Source organism: Pagrus pagrus, assembly GCF_965226575.1.
Source record: "Pagrus pagrus genome assembly, chromosome: 1".
Classification (NCBI taxonomy): domain Eukaryota; kingdom Metazoa; phylum Chordata; class Actinopteri; order Spariformes; family Sparidae; genus Pagrus; species Pagrus pagrus.
In genome coordinates this window covers 27931882-27951202 of record NC_140185.1, presented here as the reverse complement: position 1 = coordinate 27951202, position 19321 = coordinate 27931882, and the positions used below count along the sequence as shown (strand labels likewise).

The window sequence follows — 19321 nt, the reverse complement described above, 5'->3', positions numbered from 1 at the left end:
TGTTCCAGTTGCATTGTGGGTAATGCTGGCACCAGGTTTTGAAAAGGAAGAAAGTCTGGCATAAAAGAGGTGATATCTGTTTCTGCTGTATCGATTTTGACCATTTGTTTTTAAAGTGTCAATACTGAGTCGAACGATGTTACAGCAGTGCAATGCTGGACCAGTGGACAGCTTTCAAAAACCTGCCACCTACATTACCCACAATGCAACTTAGCCACTGAGTGACATCACTGGAGGAAATTTATCAGATTACATGCAACTACTTTTTTCACATATGCAGTAGTACTCCCCAAGACCTGTAAGCACACTTTAAAGTTTAAAATTGGTGGTACACTTTAAGAGAGGCAGACAATCAGATCTACCAAAATGGCCTTTACAGTAAAATTATGTGTTTAACAATTATATATTTTTTTGCAGATGTGTTGTTGCTTTGCATGTATGAAATGAACTCAAACAACAGAAACATTTCATCACATATCACATCACATAGTCACTATGTTTTCATTGTGTGCAGCGAGGGGGGAAAAGTATTGGATTTAGTCTGTCCAAAACACCCAGACTCATCAATTTAAGAGCACAGATGATGCAACAGCTTACTAAAACAAGGCTGAAATCAAGACATTACATTTATACCAAACTTCTGATTTAATGATTTCTTTCCACATAACATCAGCCACGCAGCTTATATGTTCCAACAAAACAAGACATGTCAGACATTTAGACAAGTTTATGCACCCACAATGAATATACAAAAATATACAAGCTATGGTGCTTCACAGTGAAAAACCTCCTTCTTCGAGCACCATTGCTCCAGATGTTGTATTGGAAAATTATACAAGATACATGCAGGGCTGTGTTATGTCAAACTGCTCTCACCAATACTGCATCAGCAAAACTACATCAATCAATCATTCAAAAACTGTACATGCACATTTCTGAATTATAATTGTGTCATTTGCATGACATGGTGCTTCCATGAGACTTTGAGGTTGTTTTTTCACCTTTCCATTGCAGAAACGAACAAATCTCAAAAGAAAACCAACACCCAAAATAACCGTTTCTGCTACCGAGTTTTTGTCTTAAATTTCAACTCATGGGAATCCCGGTTCAGGACAACACAGACATTCATTCGATGTATAGGCAAAAACATTTTCACCATTCCGCTCTCACAGAAGCGTAACATGTCAGGTAACAGCTGTTTATTCTGTTAATTTATTCTGCATAAGCATTTTAATTATTGGATTCTCTTGTGTTTCTGAATGTATACATGTATGTATCTGCTGTGTCTCTATTTCATTAAACACACGGTTTGTTATTCTCATTTAAATTAAATTAACATTATATTATACAAGTGTTTTTCTTTACTTTTCTCTTTAATTTCTAAAAAACTATACACATGACCTGTATGCCTATATTTTAGGCCCAACCATCCCTCTGTGTGTTCTCCAAAATCTCCTCATAAAGCCAGCTCTGGGTGAACTCCTGACTCTTGTCCATCAGCTGGAACAGTCGAAGATACTCCTCTGGGTATACGTGGCCTATCAGTATGTCCTCCTGCATGCCCATCTCAGATATCAGCTTACTCCCACTATCTGGAAACCAGACACTAGTAAAAGAAACACAAGAGATAATAAACCAGAGGAAGATACGATCAGAAGATGCATCATGTGAAACAATCTATTCCGCAACCTGTCTCAATAGCTTTGTGTGTGCATTGCTTACTTGAGTCTATCAATGAGCTTGGCCTTCCTCTTTGCCAGCAACTGTTTCAGCATCATTATCAGAGTTGGAGCATTAGAAGGAGTGAGGCCTGCCGAGAACAGATCAGCTCGTGGACGGAGGCGCACAAGGCACAGGTTGGAAGGCTGGGAGGACAAAGAGGTAGAGGATGAGGGGAGATGTTATATTAAAATTGAACAAAACCAACTTTACACACACACATTGCATTGTTATTGAGTCTGCTCTCTTTCTTACCCTGTCTTTACGTTTACCCTTTCTTGACATCACAAACGAGTCCCAGGGCTCCTGCACAGAAAGAGGAGAAAGTTGACGACTAGGAGACTTTTCCATCAGAGTCTTTGGAAATTTTAGTGGTATGATGCCAGGCATTAGCTTCACAGACCAAGTATCATAAAACAAACCACTGTAACATACTCAGAAGAGGGTAGTATTGAGTTACATTTACAGAGACCTGCGCTACTTTTTTTTAATACATTGTATTTGTCAGAGTAGTTTTAATGCAGCAGTTTTGCTTTTCCGCAAGTAGGTTTTTTTGAGAGAAATCATTACTTCAACACCTTTGAACATGCTTGATTCTCTGTCTTTGCTGTTTTTTCCAACATTTGCATAATCACCCTCCCTCATACTGTACCTTGTGCAGCAGTTCAATTTCACAGGCCATCTGCCAGAGGACGCTGTAGGCTCTGTAGTTCAACATGTCACCTGGACGGGCTGCCAGTTTCTGATGGGAGAAAGATTATTATTGATTCATTTCAGTTACCATACCGAAAGTCTGCCTCAGCACCAACTATTGATTGAAGTGTCAACATGAATATGGCAAATTGGTTATTTTCAGTGCAGACCACCAAAGCGGATGATTATACTGACAGGTGCAGCAGTAACTAAGTATAGATCTGAGCTTGTTTAAGGCTGTGTGAGCATGGATGTAACATTCGCCATCCTCGTGAATACAGACAAACACACTCACAAGGTTATAACTATGATCAATAGATTTACTGGTACTCATTTCTACGGATTGAGGTATTAATATGTTCTTGTTCTTTTACCAGGTATTCATTCTCGCTTATGAACAGGTTGAGCTCTATTCTTCCATGTCTGTAGATAGACTGCCGTTCAAACAAAGCGTAAACCATTCTCAGCATCTTGCTACGCTCTTCAGACTGGGGCACGATTCCCACCACCTTCACCTGGATGTCTAGAGAGAGACATACACACAAATACATTACCAAAAGACAGACTTCAAAGGATGCTAGACTTTACAATGCACAGTCATCATTCAGTAAAGTGTGTAATTGTGTGAAAGATGCAAGTCATTATACTGATGTAATGTGTTTTCCCAAGCATTGTGGGCCAAAAAAAATTTATCTTAATGTTTCACACTTGTGAGTTGCAGAAAAAGTTCCATCAATCAAATGTTTTAAGGATTGTTCAAGGATAAATAGCTTGCTTAGTGTTAGGATATTACTAACTGTATGAAGGAGGTGGGGGGTTTTTTGTAGCGGGAGAGGCCTAACTAAACAAAAACCCCTGTCTGTGTGCCTGTGTGTGTGAATGACAGTGTGTGTATGCATGACAGTGTGTGTATGCATGGTTTATTTATCTCACCATCAGTCCAGTTAGCTTCTGATATGCCCAGGTCAGTGAACAGTTTGTCCGAGTACATGATAGGGGCTTTAAGGATTCCAGTGCCCATGGGGTCAAGTTTAAAGTAGTCGCAGTGAACCACTTCCAACTGACCATCAAGATGACTCTCCAACTCCTACAACATGAAGACATCATTTATTTTACTGCGACACAAGGGAACCAAGATTAATTAAACAAATAACCATTGCCAATTAAATTGAGTTGGGTTACAACAAAGATCTCTATGAGTAGAGATGAGCAAGTGCACCATAATCCATTTCCGTAGAAACTAGTTACAGAACAGGACCGTGCCGGACACTTGTTTCAGCCAAGTACTCGCTCAACCCTACACATAAGTCTACAAAAAGTCATTTGATGCAGATGTTTGTTACCTGTAGGTGTTCTAAGAAGGCCCCATCCCCTACAAGAGCCACAACTCTCTGAGCGCCAGCATTTAGCAGTGTCCTAGTCAACACCCCAGGACCTAAGAAAAACAGCCACAAACACAACCAATCAATTCTGTGTTGTTTCACTGATAAATTGTGCACAAACTGCAAATTCTTCACTATGCCGCTACAGTCAAAAGACAACTGTTTACTATGAAAATATTTGTGCCAAAAAGAAGAGCAACAATTCATACATTAAGTGCACCTCTGTGTTTGTCTTTGACTTAAACATAACACAAATACATACCTGGTTCACATTCTAAAATAACAGTTTTAGCATCCTCAGGTTCAAGATGCTGTGCCACCAGTTTAGCCAGGTCTGGGTCCACTATGAAGTGTCTCAATCTTTTACATGCCTGAGCACGTCGTATATTCTCCTCTACCTCACCGAGGTCCAGGAAGTCATAGCGGCACAGAGGACGACGCTGGCCCTGGAGAAGGACATGAGCACATAGAGAACGAAAGCAATCAGCATCGGATGTGCAATAGCTCATAGTATATTGTCAAACCCTGATAATCTTTTTCTTCATTAATTTTTCATTCTACTGCAAAAACTCAAGATATCAATTAATGTCTGCATTTTCTCCACACACAAAATGGTTCAGGGAAGAATTATAAAGTAAGTTAAGAAAAAAAGCACATGAATTGAAACTTTAATGGTTCCAGGCTGAGGCTAAATTGGAGCATTGCAGCAGCTGAAGCAAACCAGAACACACCGTGATAAAAATACAACAATAAAGGGTCAACTTGTGGGCTGACCACAGTTGTTTGAAACAAAACAATTGAGCAGATCTATGTTATGCGTTTTACACCTCAACAATCAAGGAAAACCAGCTGTACAAGGTAGGACATAGTTTTGACAAGAAGGCTGATCATAGAGCAGACGCAAGACATGCTGGAGGTTTTACTTCTTTTAACCAGCCTGTAGGCCCCTTGAAGATTCCCACAGAGGAGCTGGGGAAAAATGTTTCTGGGCTGTTGTGCTTGCCCTTTTGTCACTGCAGCAGCCAAAACAAATGGCGTGAAAACAGTTGGAGGATCATGGGCCAGGTGTGATAACATTGGTGTAAATACCACAAAAAGATTTGCTGGTGTTGCAAAACTCCTTGTAAGACAGAAGTTTCTCATAATTTTATATCCCATTACAGGGGGGAAAGTACAGATACACAGACATATGTAAAACCTTCGCAGGCAGGTTATGCATTTGATTAGAAATTCACATTCCAAGCAGCACTGGAAAACTAGTGTCCAGAATCAAAGCCAGAGATAGCTGCCTACCTGTACAGCCACAGCAGACAGGTTCCTGTGTGTGAGTGATGAATTAGGGGATGACCTCTCTGCAGACGGCTGTTGGGAGTTTGGACTGGGTCGACCAGGACCCGAAGATAGAGTGTCCAGGCTATAGGCCCTCCTATGAAGCATAGGAGCCCCAGGAACACAGAGGCCCGAGACAGCCCCAGGGGCCAGCACAGCCTTGTGCAGACAGGATCTACTTCTGATGGTCTGGCAGCAAGCAGAGCGCATCATCACCTCCACAACTCTACAAATCTGGGTAGACATGATGGACCAGTGGATCTGTAACTACAGAGGAAGAAGAGAGGATGGGGAATGGGTAACCTCTTCAAGAGGTCACTACCTAGAAGGGGGTGTGGAGAGAAGGTGACAAGGGATGTTAAGATGAGCAACAGACATTTAAGTGACATTAACTGACATTTAAACATGTACCATCATGCTTAAGTGACACTTGGGCGACGTGCTGTAGTCCAATTGTAGTAGCCAACTCCGTTTTACTATCGTCTGTAAAGGGGCCATACGTGCATAAAATTGTAAATTACACGGTGTAAATGTTTAATGTGATTCATTTAATATCGTTATACAAAAATATTTTTAACCAGTGTCTGAAAGTGAGCACAATATGTTCTTGCTGCACGTGGGGAGGTAAACTTCCTAATCGGCCTCACTGGAGAGGTTATCACGGTGCTTCACCCGGCAAGTCCACGGACTTTGGCCATCACCTTGATAAAAATGCACGCATTCACTTAGCAGGCGATCCGTTACATGAAGGTGTAGGTCAGTTAGCTCGATGATACTGAAATTATCGAAGTTGTTAGCCGACTAGCTAAATAAGCTACGCTAACGTCACTTAGAACTAAAATGCAATCAATGTCGTTTCGTCGTGACAAACACAGACATACCTTACTGCAAATTATCCTTTATATCCAAATCAGACTACACCAGTGGTTCAGTGGTGTTTCTTTTTCGTCTTTTCGCTGGTAAAACTCCTTGACATTGAGCCCTTCGCATCTCGACCCCACACTTGTTTTGCAATTCTCGTGGTGTCGCTGGCGCATCTAATATTCGTCACTGTCAGGCGACCACCGCGAGGACCAATCAGAATGTCGAGGAAGTTGCCATGCTAACGTGCGAAAGCTAAAGCAAACTAAATTTAGTACATGTCACGCCTTACTAGAAATATATAAATTGTTTGGAAGGTACATATTTAACGCAACACAACGAATATTCGTGTTTAGGTAGCTAAAAACTACCACAGTGGTTCATGTTTTGGCATGTTAGCATAATGCTGCTACGGAAGTAGACAAAGAAGCGCTGTCAAAACGGCACGCAGCTCTGCCTCTGTCCTGTCAGTCTGTCAGAGAGGTGAAGGTGCGGCGGTGAGCTCCTCCAGTCTGTCTGCTGTCACTATGGCTCGTGTTGAAACTACATCTAGCAGGCCTTACCACCTGGTTATCTTCGGAGCTTCTGGGTTCACCGGACAGTTTGTAGTGGAGGAGGTGGCCCGGACTATATCCGAGGGACCGAAGGGGAACCTGAAGTGGGCCGTGGCTGGCAGGAGCAAGCAGAAGCTGGAAAAAGTTCTGGAGCAGGCCGCCGGAGTCCTCAGTATGTATCTGAACAACCCTAGGAAGTTATGAGTGTTGAGCTGTGGACTGTTTCAGCCCTTCAACAGGGTTAGCTTCTGAAATAAGTTGTTCAACTGAGGTAATGTGAAATGCAAGGATGCTGTAGTTGGTGAGCTGCGATTTTAATCCGATTTGCCAAGAATACTGTCCATTCCCTAGACAAAGGGAAATTGCTTAACTCCGACTCAGGATGTCTTATCTGTAAATCCAAGTGGAGCTCACTGATAGTGATTTTACATGTCCATGACCCTAACTCTGTCTGAACTCAAAGTCCAAGCGACGTTGCAACCAAGAGTTAACAATCTCATTAAAGCTATTATAATCATTATTATTAAGAAAACTAATGATGCAGTCCCATCAGCTGGTGATATTTTAATCAATCAATCAATCAATCAGTGTTGAATGCTGTATATCTGCAAGGATGCAAGTCTACATCTGCCAAACAAGTCTAACCTGCAGGTAAAAAAAATCATGAAATTAAATGATAAAACATGTATGGAGTATGGTGACATCTTCCAGTATTGTGAAGCTATAAGATCTAGGATATATAGAACAAGATTTCTATTTTTCAGTGAAAGAGAAAAACTGTCTCTCCCTTTTTGGAGAACTTTCATCCAGCAAACCATTTCCTTGATAAAAGTTCATCAGTCATCAATTTTGAAAAAAACTTCTGAGTAATCATCATTGAATTGACTAATTGTTTCAGCTCCAACAAAAATAGAACTACAATTCACCTAAAGGCAACTATTAGTGGAAAGTGTAATAAATGATTTATTTTTTCAGGTTTACGATTTTTTTATATTTGTGCGTCACTCTAAGCATGGAAAATGAAGTCCATAACTAGAACAACACCAGGGAGCTATTCTGCAGTAATGACAGTAATGTGAGTTTCCAGAGGATTAGAGGCGCAACAGCTGATGGAACATAGCTGCTCGCTGTGCAGTCCCGAACTATGACAACACACGCACACACAGCAGGTTAGCACTAAAAAACACAGTTCGTCTGTTCAGACAGATTAGTGTGTTTTCTCCAACAAGCACCGAATAGTTACAGTGACACATTTAAAAACATTGTTACGAGTTCTGTCCAGAACATAGATTTAATTTCGTCCAACATATACATGATCTAGGTTCTCGTAGCCCGGTTTGTGCTGCTCCTCCTTTATTTCATTAAATTCATCTTCGCACAGTTATACAGTACTCATATATTTACATCTGGGAATAATTAAGAAAGACTATTAAACAACCATTTGGATCAAACTATATTGTTACTACCTGTCCTTACAAAGTGTGTGTCTGTGTGTGCAGGTAAGCCTGAGCTGAGGTCAGAGGTGGACATTATCGTGGCAGATGTAGGAGAACCAGACTCCCTGGCAGCCATGTGCAAACAGGCCGTGATTGTTCTCAACTGTGTCGGGCCTGTAAGTAGACAATTCAACTGACACGTGTCACCCCCCCTGTTTATTTTTCTCTCACACAGAACTTTCTTGCTCCATCACATGGCACAAAACACATTTTCCTCACATCATCTCACAGCATTGGCATGTTGCAATCTCCGTTTGGCATCAGTGTAGCTCAACTGTGCCCCACCTATCTCTTCTGTCTCTCTTTCTCTCTCTGACACAGAGCAGCCTTCATTTACACAATGAATGCCACTGACTTACAGCACACAATAAGTCGTATTGTATTAAAGTCAGAATGGAAAGTAGGTTTCCACCACTGATTTGCGTCCTGTGTGTCATTGTCCTTCCACTGCAGTGACCACTACTGTTGGTTAAAACTGAGGCACACAGTTAAAGCCAAAAGGAGATGAAACTGTGTGAGCATACATGTATTAAGTCTGGTATTACCAGGGTAAAATAAAGTAATTCTTATTCTGATTCTGATTTTTGTTCGAAGAGCCAGTGAGGTGTCATGTCTTGTTGCTGCAGTATCAACATGTGGGGCCTGTCAAGGTCAAGATAGTATCTGGGGGAGATATGGTGACCAAAGATACCAGCAGACAGAAATAAGGCAGGGATTGGGCAGTGTTAAGAACTGAAGTTGATAGGTTAATTAGCCATCAACTAAGTCAGGAGAGATAGGAGGTGAAATGGAACAGTGGATTAATTGATTTGTGTGTTTGTGTATCTCTGTGTTTATAGTACAGGTTCTACGGCGAGCCAGTGGTCAAAGCCTGTGTGGAGAATGGAGCCCACCATATTGACATCAGTGGAGAGCCTCAGGTATGTCCGTACACAGTGCTGCATGTTTAAATTCTAATGTGTTGATACTGTAAGTCACTCCATCAACATTAATCATCACATATATTACTTATGTTTTCCCTCTTTCCTTTGGTGTGACCTAAATCTTAGACTAAACATGATTCTCTCTTGACCTGCATGTTGTCAGTGGACATATTTTTCTGCTTGGCTGTTGTTTGGGTTTGGATTAAATGGGAGACGTGCTGCCTTTCATGATGTAGCTTGTTAGATTAAATTATCTGTCACTTGGCTGCTTGACAACAGTTTTCTCTTGCTGTCAGATGCCGCTTTGTGTAATGCAGCAGGTCTCACGAATACACAGTCAGCAGCACTCTGACAGCCTAAGTTGAGGTTTGAAAGTTGTCTGAATGCTGCACAGAATACTCCACCACCTTCACCATATCAGGACAGAACTTGTCTTAAAAGCAGTAGTGGCCTTTCTGCCTTTCTTCATGCTCATTGTTGATAAAGCTCCATAAATCTGTTGAAATTGATTATAGAAGGCACACTTAAAAAAAAAAAATTGGGTATGCGTTCCTGTTTGTGCTTCTACACATTTTTGTGTGTTTGGCTGTATGCAGTTTCTGGAGGGAATGCAGTTGAACTACAACAGCCAGGCAGCTGAAAAAGGTGTGTATATCATAGGGAGCTGTGGATTCGACTCCATACCTGCGGACATGGGAGTCATCTACACCAGAGACCAGTTCAAGGGTATGTACATATTGACATGCACACATACATTTATATAAGCACAAAAATACAGACACAGTGCTTAACTCACTTTACTTCTGTTGTCATTAAAGATTAATTTATTGTTATATTAGCTTCTGTAAAAACATTGTGTGCGTTTATCCACAGGTACGTTGACAGCAGTGGAGAGCTTCCTGACTGTCAGCGCAGGATCTGAGGTAAGTCAACTATATTACTATGTACATTCATTTGTCATATGTATGCGGTATCACATAGCTATGCTTATCTCAAATGTTTCTTGCTTTTTTTTCTTTCTCCTTGTTTACCTTCTCTCTCTTCCTTCAATTCATGCTCTCTGTCCCTTTTTTCCTCTATATTTTCTCCCTTTTGTTTGTATGCGTGTGTCTCTGTCATCCTCCGTCAGGGCGGATGTATCCACGATGGCACGTGGCAGTCTGCCGTCTACGGTTTTGCCGACGGCCAAAAGCTCCAGAGTCTCAGAAGGAAGTTTAATCACAAACCTCTCCCTGCTGTGGGCTCCAAGCTTAGACGCAGGTACGTGCAGTAGTAATCCCCTTTTTATATTTCTTCAAAATAAATCAAATCCTTAACTTTTTCTCAGTGGCAATTACACAGCTAGTTTGCAAAACTTAGTAAATCAATATTATACAGTAATGTGTACATTCAGAGCAAAGTTCAGAGTATCCTAGACGTTCACAATGTTTCATGTCATTCATAAGGGAACATTTTGTACTAAAAAGACTAACCTGGGAAGATATCCTCTTGTTTTAGCTGAGTCTGACAGATGAAGCCTCATTATATTTTATATTTTATTGACCGATATGAACAGGTGGAATGAAAAAACAAAGGTAAACTGTACCTCCAGCTGTGAGTTCTTCTTTTGTTCTTCTGTGTATTTTGTCAGGCTGACAGCAATTTTATCATGAAAACGGTAGCTGGTATCAGCCATAAAACATGTTTGTATGATCTGTGATATCACATGACTGTCGCTTATAATGTAGTGTAACTTCAGAATAGCCTGCTGACTGATTGGGCAGATCAATATTTGAAAGTATAAACAATCCAATAGCTATATGTCAGATAGTATTGCTTTTTTTTTTTTAGAATAAATGAATAGGATTAAGAAATGTGTTGTATTAGGATCTCTAACATTTAGTTATTAATGAGTCAAGGCATTAAGCAGGATCTACAGTTGGAAAAACAAACTCGTCGGTGCCATCTGGTGGACAAACCATCCAGTGGTGGTGTCGTGGCTGCTGATTGGCTCTAAATGTTAGGGTTAAATCAGGGTTATGTCCCACAATCCCTCAGTACACATACAAGCATGTACTGCAGTTTCCTCCACACACTTTCATGTCATGTTGTTTTCTCAGCATGTGTTTCTTTGTGTGTGTTTGTGCACTTATAGGGGAGCATTGTTCTTCAGTAATGAGATCCAGCAGTACACGGTGCCCTTCATGGGCTCTGATCCCTCCGTTGTGAAGAGAAGTCAGCGCTTCCTGGTGGAGGAACATCAGGCCACACCGGTCAGGCTTCACATTATGTGTTTTCTTACCCACTCTTTCTTTGTGTTAAATTTCCTCCGTTGTGTCACTCATAAAAAACTTCTCTTTCTCCAAGAACATCATGTATCATGGAGACCCTAGTACAGGTCTCCTACATTCTGTATGTCTGACCTGTTAAGCTCAGAATTTAAATGTGTTAAAACAACACACTTTCTTTCCGATTTATTAGTTTTCACAATTGACAAAGAATCCTTATGTATATGAAAGTGCAGGAAAAAATAATGCACCTTTTTAATCCTTAAAAGTAAGTTGTCAGTATGAAAATCCTGGAATCCCCCTGCTTAAACAGCCTGGGTCAAAACTTTCTAATGAAATAAAATTATTTTTGTGCTTGGCCACAGACAAACTAATAAATTGGCAAATTGGCGTTCTAATGAAATGATCTAAGGACCACAATAGAGTTGTCAAATGGTTGAATGCGGCCCACATGATGCCAGTTGAAATGATTTGCCCCGTGTGTCTAATTTCAGTTTTAGTATGAAAGATGTGATTATGATCAAAGGCTTTTTTGGGGCGACGCTGGTTGTGAACTTGCTGTGTTGATCGGGATTTTCCGATGCAGTTTATTTGGAAAAATTGGGATCAATGGCAGACGATGAAAAATGTCTGCATGCTGCTGTTTTCAAAAATGCTCTGTAATTTATGTTGGACATGACATTTTGACTAGACTGTTTCCATCCCCCTCTACTATAATCTGTAATTGTTTACTTTAGGTTCAGTATGGAGCGTATGCAGGAATCGGAGGAATCGGGAGCGTGATCAAGCTGATGTTTGCAGGCATGATGTTCTGGTTCTTGGTCAAGTTCAGTTTTGGACGTAATCTACTCATCAAGGTAAACAAACATGGCATGCATGAAAAAATACACATGACAGATTACAGTTCACATGACACTACTGACTATAACTGAATATTAGACCAAAAACATGCTGGTAAATGTAAATGCTTTTATCTGTCCACTTTCTCAGTACCCAGAGTTCTTCTCCTTTGGACTCTTCTCCAAGGCTGGACCGAGTAGAAAGCAGGTAATGTGCTGACAGAGCATAAAATATATCCAGATTTTCTTGTTATAAATAAGAAAAGGAAATAAGATGATGCTCTGTTTTTTGTGTTATGTGTGTATTAGATGGAGGGTTCATCCTTCCAGTTTGCCCTCTATGGAGAGGGCTACACAGAGGGACAGGACCCCTCACAGGGGAAACCTAACAGCAAGATCCGCACACTGGTTCAGGGACCAGGTAACTGGAAATTAAAAATCCTGCGTTATTATAAAATGTTCCAAACAGAAAACAAACCCCAGTGTCCTGTGTGACAGCCCTGTACTCAACCCATTCAGCCACAACAACTTGTTCCAAATGCAGACTGCGTCACATTTTCCCGCAACAGTATCATAGACATTTTATGACAACCCTCCATTAATGCTGTAACAAAATGTCAAAACATAGCTTAATTGTGTCTCTGTCATTTATCAGAGTGTGGATATGTGGCCACGCCCATTGCCATGGTACAGGCTGCTCTAACAATTCTCAACGAGCCCGCGGACTTGCCCAAAACGTGAGTTATCATCATGCACAATACACCATACCACCAGTTTTTTGTTTATTGATAATGATGTTTTTCAATCCATCCGACCAGTCCGTGTAAAATGGTCTCAAAGGATTGTTAATCTATGATAAACCAGACAGTAATTGAATGTGTTTGTGCTGTTTATTTTAATAGAAAGACTAAAAGTGGGAGGCATGGGACTGTGAAACAACATAAATGTTATTTTAGGAAGTGAGAGTGAGCTTACATTTTTGATCATCACAGACTTAGGATGTGGCAGCATTGCTACTCAACAGTGTTTTTTCTTTTTCTTGTAATTTAATGTGTTTGTCAATGAATGCACGTGCCAGAACAACTATTTCTTTATGACTTCATGACTTCTGAATATTCAGTTAGTCATAGTTTGTTCATGCGGCTCTGGCTTTGTCTGAGAAAACAGATTTTCCATTTTTTCCCCTCTTGTTTTTACCTGCGCCAGGAGATTGTTAAAGGCCTTGGAAGAATTGCATTATTATTAACAGGCTCCAGTAAAAACTGATTGCCAAATACTTCGCCGCGACTACTGAATAGTGTGTTTTGCTTGAAATGCCCTTCCCTTATAATGATTTAACATTCATAAATCACATGAATATCACTTGATCCTGAGACTTGGGTATGACATCAATTTAGGTTGTAATTAAATTCCTTTTCTCTGCTTCATCTCCAGGGGAGGAGTGTATACTCCAGGAGCTGTTTTTGCAAAGACCTCACTGATCGACCGCCTCAACAAACACGGCATCCAGTTCTCTGTCATTTAAAGTTTGTCCCCTTCCCTGTTGTCATTACTCCAGGTTTCTCTCAGCACTTACTAATACGCATAATAACAACTGGGAAGTTTCCGACTATTGAAGAGGGCCATTTCACCTCGAAAACCAGGACTAGAGATGGAGTGCACTTTCATTTTTGATGGTACTTTTGGCATTTATCCTGAAAATTCAGTCAGAAACTTGCCAGTCTCCCTTTAGCTTGAATATACAATTAACCCTCTGCTTGTAGGACACATAGCACAACTGTGGCAGACAAGGACAGTACAATAACTATTGTGCATAAATGGTTTTAACATGGCCTACACTAACATGACTACTGCTAATGAAGGAGGCATTTTGAAAAAAAAAAATAATGAAAAAAAAACTTGTGTTTGGATAGAAACATGGACTGAAAATACTGTCAGCTGTAAGAAAACATCTACAATCTTCAGTAAAGTGTTGTCCATGTAACATACAGTTAAATGCACTTGGACATAACCCTGTTAGTAGCACAAATATAGCAGCTGTATGTGTGTTGTTCTGGTTCAGTGGGGTAAAGCTGTCCGAATAGAAACTTGCTGTGTGTGAGTTCGTATTTTTTGGGTCCCAAAACTGGGGTCCGCACTCTCGTTGTGGGGTCCGACAGCTTTATGGGGACCAAAATGCTGGACTCCATAATGTAATTAATTAAATTTCAGGGTGAAGACTTAGGTTATGGATAGGGTTAGGAAAGTATTGGTTATGGTTAGGTTAAGTCTCCAGGAAATGAACACAAGTCCAAGTAGGGAAAGCAAAGGTGTGTGTGTGTGCATGTACATGCTTGTCTTTCCTGGCCCGTCAGCTAAAACTCCTGATTGCTCTGTGTTTTTGACAGTTTATAGTTGGACTATCACTAAGTCATCCTCCTCTCTTCAATCTTTATTTTTATAGATGAATGTTGCAGCAATTCACCAATACAAACATTTGCTTTAGAGCCTTGTCAGAAAATGCATTAAGTTGTTTGTGCATAAAACAGCATGGGTTACAATATGAAACTGAACGATCTCTGCTGTTTAGCTAACAAGTTTGAGTTTTTTAAAAATCTGTCTCTTTCATATTGACTGGAACAGTCTCATCCACAAAGTGATGTTGATGTCAGTTTTCCACGTTTTGAGTGTTTGAGCATTTTGTGCACGTGAAGAGCTGTTTGGGGGTTTTGTTTTGGTGTGTTTTGCTTTGTATGGGCATCATGAATAAAGTCAACCCTGCTAATGGATATACGTCTTGTGTCTTTCTCACAAAGCTTCATAGAAACTCATCAGTGATGCCCATAATACATTTTCTGTCATGTGGAAGAGGTTTTCAAGATCAGTGGTTTATATTTACAAAGAAAAAGGAAAAAACAGCAGTTATTTTAAATCTCAAGGTTAGTTTGTGATCTACAGCACAACTCAAGACATGTCATACATCACAGTGTCATATTTTATAGTTTATTTCCAAAACTTTTAGTTAAAAAAAAAAAAGTAAAGCTGAGACATCCTACACAGTGGCACAATATACAATGCAGTCAGAGGAGGCTTTCATTTCACTCCAATATGGTTTTGTTTTACATTCAACTGAATTATGTCTTGGGGCACCCCGACAGCATAAAGGTGATGACCATGTCCAACATGTCATTCCTGAACTGTCAACTCCCTTGATTGTTTACAAGTGGTCCAAGATGCTGCTGGGAAACTGTTGACCTTGGTCCTCCTAAAGGTCTCGTGACAAAGCAATTTTTATTGCTTTCCACTGGCTCCCCATCAAATACAGAATCCAATTTAAAGTCCCTGTGATTACTGCATGTTAAGACACCTGCCTCCATCAAAGGCAGCCTTCATCTCTTGCAGCCCTACGTCACCAGCACGTCATTTAGGTCTACCAATCAGGGTGTGCTGGTAGTTCCTCCATCAAGGCTTAAATTTGAAGGATATCGTCTTTTGAAGTTGTGACTCCTTAGCTTTGGACCTCTCACCCATTTAAATTTAGTTATGGGGACACCTTTGAACAAAACAGCTCAAGACCCTTTTATTTAGGCTTACCTTTGTGTAATTATTCCATCCCAAACAAAAGGGAAAAATGTGTGACATCTCTGCTCTTGAAGGTGCTATGTAAATAAAGTTACTTACTATAATAAAAGGCATAAAAATGTCCCAAAACATGAAAACAATTCAAACAGAGTCTGAGAATTAATGTGGCAACAATTGCTAAACATTGGACCTTCAAAGTATATAACACTGTGATGACGGTCCTCAATTTACAATCTTTTAAACTATCTGATGTGAGTATCTTCAGTGGCTGCTCCCTCCACTGAATGGCTGGCAGCAGCATAATTATTAGTAATTTATTTATTGGAACGTAAGCTGTGCCTTTATTTTGAAAATATAAATTAAGAGTATTAATAAAAGTGGTTATTTATAAGGTTGCAAATATGACAAATGGGTCACGAATGGCTGTAGAATTAAAGAAAGGCATTTTGAGTGTTAATGCCTCATTCATGCAAATCAAGCTATTTGCTTGCCAAGCTTTTGTTTTGCTATGAGGACAGTTTGTATGAAAAGTCTGTGTCACAAGAGTTCAGCTACAAAGCGAAGGGGCAGGTGACAGAGAGAGATTCTGAAAACCCACCTTGAGACTTGAAGCATTTTCACTCAAAGATTCACAAGGTGAAGTTCTTACAAAATCTGTGACCATTGTGGACATTGGAGGGCCTTCACCATCTTGAGGAACCACTGCGAAAATGTCTACAACTCAACTGAATGATTCGCTTTTCAACGGTACCTCAACAAAATGTACGATTTACCTGCAAGCTGACACCGATGCTGCTCTTTCTATTGTGTCCATCTTCCTACTGGGTAACTTTGTGGTGGGTGTCCCAGCAAACATGTGGATGTCTTGGCTGATTTGTCATGGGACCAGAGAGCTGCTGGCTTCAGACACTTACCTCCTAAGCCTGGCTGTCTGTGAGATTTTTTACTGTCTGGGACTGCCAGCCCAGCTGTACTGTATGTACGGCCTTGGACGTGTCATAGATGGTCTTCAGCTCCTGTTGAGGGTACAGTTGACTCTGCTGTGGACCGGCCGGCCTATTTTTCAGAGCTGCATCTGTGTGGAGCGTTACATTGCAGTGGTCCACCCATTAACTTTCATCAGGTAAGTGTTTTAACTGATTTTCTACAGTCTTTAAGTCAGACCTGTGACAATAAGAAGTATTTACTGAACAATGTGCTGTGTTTCTATTTCCCAGGTTAAAGCCCCTGAAGTACACAGTGGCACAGTGTGCTCTGGCCTGGTGTTCCTTCTTTTTGATGGCTTTGCTTATGTTAACATTACCAGAAGTAGCAAACCTTAGCTTGTTGTGGTTTGTTCCCACATTGTGCATATTTTTGTACTGCTACTTCACAATTCTGTTTTCTCTGAAACAGCCCGGTCCAGGAGAGAGGCAGGGGGAGGAGAGGGGAAGAGGAGACAAGATGAAAAGAAAAGCCATCAACATCATTTTGGTTAACCTGCTGTGTTTTGTGGTCAATTATCTGCTACCACTAATGATTTACTATTTGGTGCAGCAATTTCTTGTTCCAAGTATAGTTTCTGATCTGTCTTCAAGTCTGGGTGTAGTCTGTGGGCTCGTCCAACCCTTACTCTACCTGCACAGGGCTGGGAAGCTATCCTGTCTCCAGAGAGCGCTGACCTGAAAGTTAAAGGGTAACTCCACCAATTTTACACACTAAAGAATGTTTGCAGGTCTTGGGGAGTTTTGCTACACATGTAAAAAACAGAAATATAAAGCCTTTTGTGGCTCCAGAAGAAGCTGCATGTGACCTGATAAATTGCCTCCAGTGATGCCATCTGTGGCTAAATTGCATTGTGGGTAATGTAGGCACCAGGTTTTGAAAAGCAGTCAACTGGTCTGGCATTGTACTTCTATAACACTGTTAGACTCATTATGGACAGGTTAAAAACCAATTATCAAAACTGATAAAAACAGAACCAGAAATATCGCTTTAATTCTATTCATTCTCCTTCCTTAACAAAACCTGGTGCCTACATTACCCACAATGAACTTACCCACTAGCTGACATCACTGGAGGCAATTCATCAGATTACAGGCAGCTTCTTCTGGAGCCACAAAGACTTTATACACAGACTTTTTAACTCAAGCAACTGTTCTCTCCAAGATGTGTATACACACTTAAATGTGTAAAATTGCTTTACCCTTAAAATATGCGGAAATGACTTGGGATAATTTGCCTATGTAATGGGTAATAAAATGATTTCCATCCGTCACTGTATGGTTTTAGAATGCAGACCTGGAAAAGCTGTTTTAGACCCTTTGGTGTAAATTGTGTATGTAACATAATATTTATTTGAAGTAGTTAGTCAAAGTAGAATCATTTCTTGGACTGAGATTATTGATTTCATGCTATAGTTGGATATGATGTTTTGAGACTGTGTTTTTACAAATCTAATTGTATCTATATATTATCCAGACAATGATATGATAATGATATCCTGTCCTCAGAGCTGACCGAAATAAAACACTGGTTCATGATAATCACTCTCGACTTGATGTAACCCGGGTTGTTTTTTATGGTGAAAGCTGCTATGACCACTGACTTGTATATAAAGAAGTCACCCAGGTAGCTCATCTGGTAGAGCGTGTCCCTCCCCACAGCATTTTGGGTTCAATTCCAGACTGCACCCATTGCTGCATGTCAATCTCTCTATACCTCCTTTCCTGACTTTCTTCAGCTGTTGCTATCCAATAAAGGAAGACTTTTGAAAAATTGGTTGTGCCATAACCTTGTTTTTACGCCTGACTTCAAGTTGGGCTGGCAGCAGCATAATTATTAGTAATTTATTTATTGGAAAGTAAGCTATGCCTTTATTTTGAAAATATAAATTAAGAGTATTAATAAAAGTGGTTATTTATAAGGTTGCAAATATGACAAATGGGTCATGAATGGCTGTAGAATTAAAGAAAGGCATTTTGAGTGTTAATGCCTCATTCATGCAAATCAAGCTATTTGCTTGCCAAGCGTTTGTTTTGCTATGAGGAGTTTGTATGAAAAGTCTGTGTCACAAGAGTTCAGCTACAAAGCGAAGGGGCAGGTGACAGAGAGAGATTCTGATTACCCACCTTGAGACGTGAAACATTTTCACTCAAAGACTCACAAGGTGAAGTTCTTACAAAATCTGTGACCATTGTGGACATTGGAGGGCCTTCACCATCTTGAGGAACCACTGCGAAAATGTCTACAACTCAACTGAATGATTCGCTTTTCAACGGTACCTCAACAAAATGTACGATTTACCTGCAAGCTGACACCGATGCTGCTCTTTCTATTGTGTCCATCTTCCTGCTGGGTAACTTTGTGGTGGGTGTCCCAGCAAACATGTGGATGTCTTGGCTGATTTGTCATGGGACCAGAGAGCTGCTGGCTTCAGACACTTACCTCCTAAGCCTGGCTGTCTGTGAGATTTTTTACTGTCTGGGACTGCCAGCCCAGCTGTACTGTATGTACGGCCTTGGACGTGTCATAGATGGTCTTCAGCTCCTGTTGAGGGTACAGTTGACTCTGCTGTGGACCGGCCGGCCTATTTTTCAGAGCTGCATCTGTGTGGAGCGTTACATTGCAGTGGTCCACCCATTAACTTTCATCAGGTAAGTGTTTTAACTGATTTTCTACAGTCTTTAAGTCAGACCTGTGACAATAAGAAGTATTT

At 40.6% G+C, this 19321-nt stretch overlaps 2 protein-coding genes across 3 annotated transcripts; one reads left to right on the top strand and one right to left on the bottom strand.

Moving 5' to 3' along the window:
• Positions 1–449: 449 nt before the first annotated feature.
• Positions 450–6145, bottom strand: tfb2m (transcription factor B2, mitochondrial). 2 transcript variants are annotated; one of them, XM_084355629.1, is made up of 10 exons: positions 6005–6145; positions 5088–5445; positions 4057–4240; positions 3756–3847; positions 3346–3499; positions 2787–2935; positions 2372–2461; positions 1975–2025; positions 1723–1865; positions 450–1606 (listed from the first exon to the last, which is right to left on the bottom strand). In XM_084355629.1, the coding sequence occupies exons 2-10, from the start codon at positions 5367–5369 to the stop codon at positions 1417–1419; spliced, it is 1335 nt and encodes a 444-aa protein (XP_084211755.1). In that variant the 5' UTR covers positions 5370–5445; positions 6005–6145; the 3' UTR covers positions 450–1416. The 2 variants fall into 2 exon arrangements, with proteins under 2 accessions (XP_084211755.1, XP_084211756.1); XM_084355630.1 differs by having other exon boundaries at positions 5088–5390.
• Positions 6146–6213: 68 nt separating this feature from the next.
• LOC311259729 (saccharopine dehydrogenase-like oxidoreductase) lies at positions 6214–14831 on the top strand. The gene is made up of 12 exons (XM_084357019.1): positions 6214–6710; positions 8038–8150; positions 8874–8954; positions 9554–9683; positions 9831–9880; positions 10087–10217; positions 11092–11209; positions 11962–12081; positions 12215–12271; positions 12373–12484; positions 12719–12800; positions 13498–14831. The coding sequence occupies exons 1-12, from the start codon at positions 6512–6514 to the stop codon at positions 13586–13588; spliced, it is 1284 nt and encodes a 427-aa protein (XP_084213145.1). The 5' UTR covers positions 6214–6511; the 3' UTR covers positions 13589–14831.
• The last annotated feature ends 4490 nt before the right edge of the window (positions 14832–19321 follow it).

Coding starts and splice junctions, on each gene's coding strand:
- tfb2m (XM_084355629.1), bottom strand. CDS start 5,369: ATGTCTACCCAGATTTGTAGAGTTGTGGAGGTGATGATGCGCTCTGCT. Junction 4,241..5,087: donor TGTCTGCTGTGGCTGTACAG/GTAGGCAGCTAT, acceptor GTCCTTCTCCAG/GGCCAGCGTCGTCCTCTGTG. Junction 1,866..1,974: donor AGGGTAAACGTAAAGACAGG/GTAAGAAAGAGA, acceptor TTGTCCTCCCAG/CCTTCCAACCTGTGCCTTGT.
- LOC311259729 (XM_084357019.1), top strand. CDS start 6,512: ATGGCTCGTGTTGAAACTACATCTAGCAGGCCTTACCACCTGGTTATC. Junction 10,218..11,091: donor GGCTCCAAGCTTAGACGCAG/GTACGTGCAGTA, acceptor GTGCACTTATAG/GGGAGCATTGTTCTTCAGTA. Junction 12,082..12,214: donor GACGTAATCTACTCATCAAG/GTAAACAAACAT, acceptor CCACTTTCTCAG/TACCCAGAGTTCTTCTCCTT.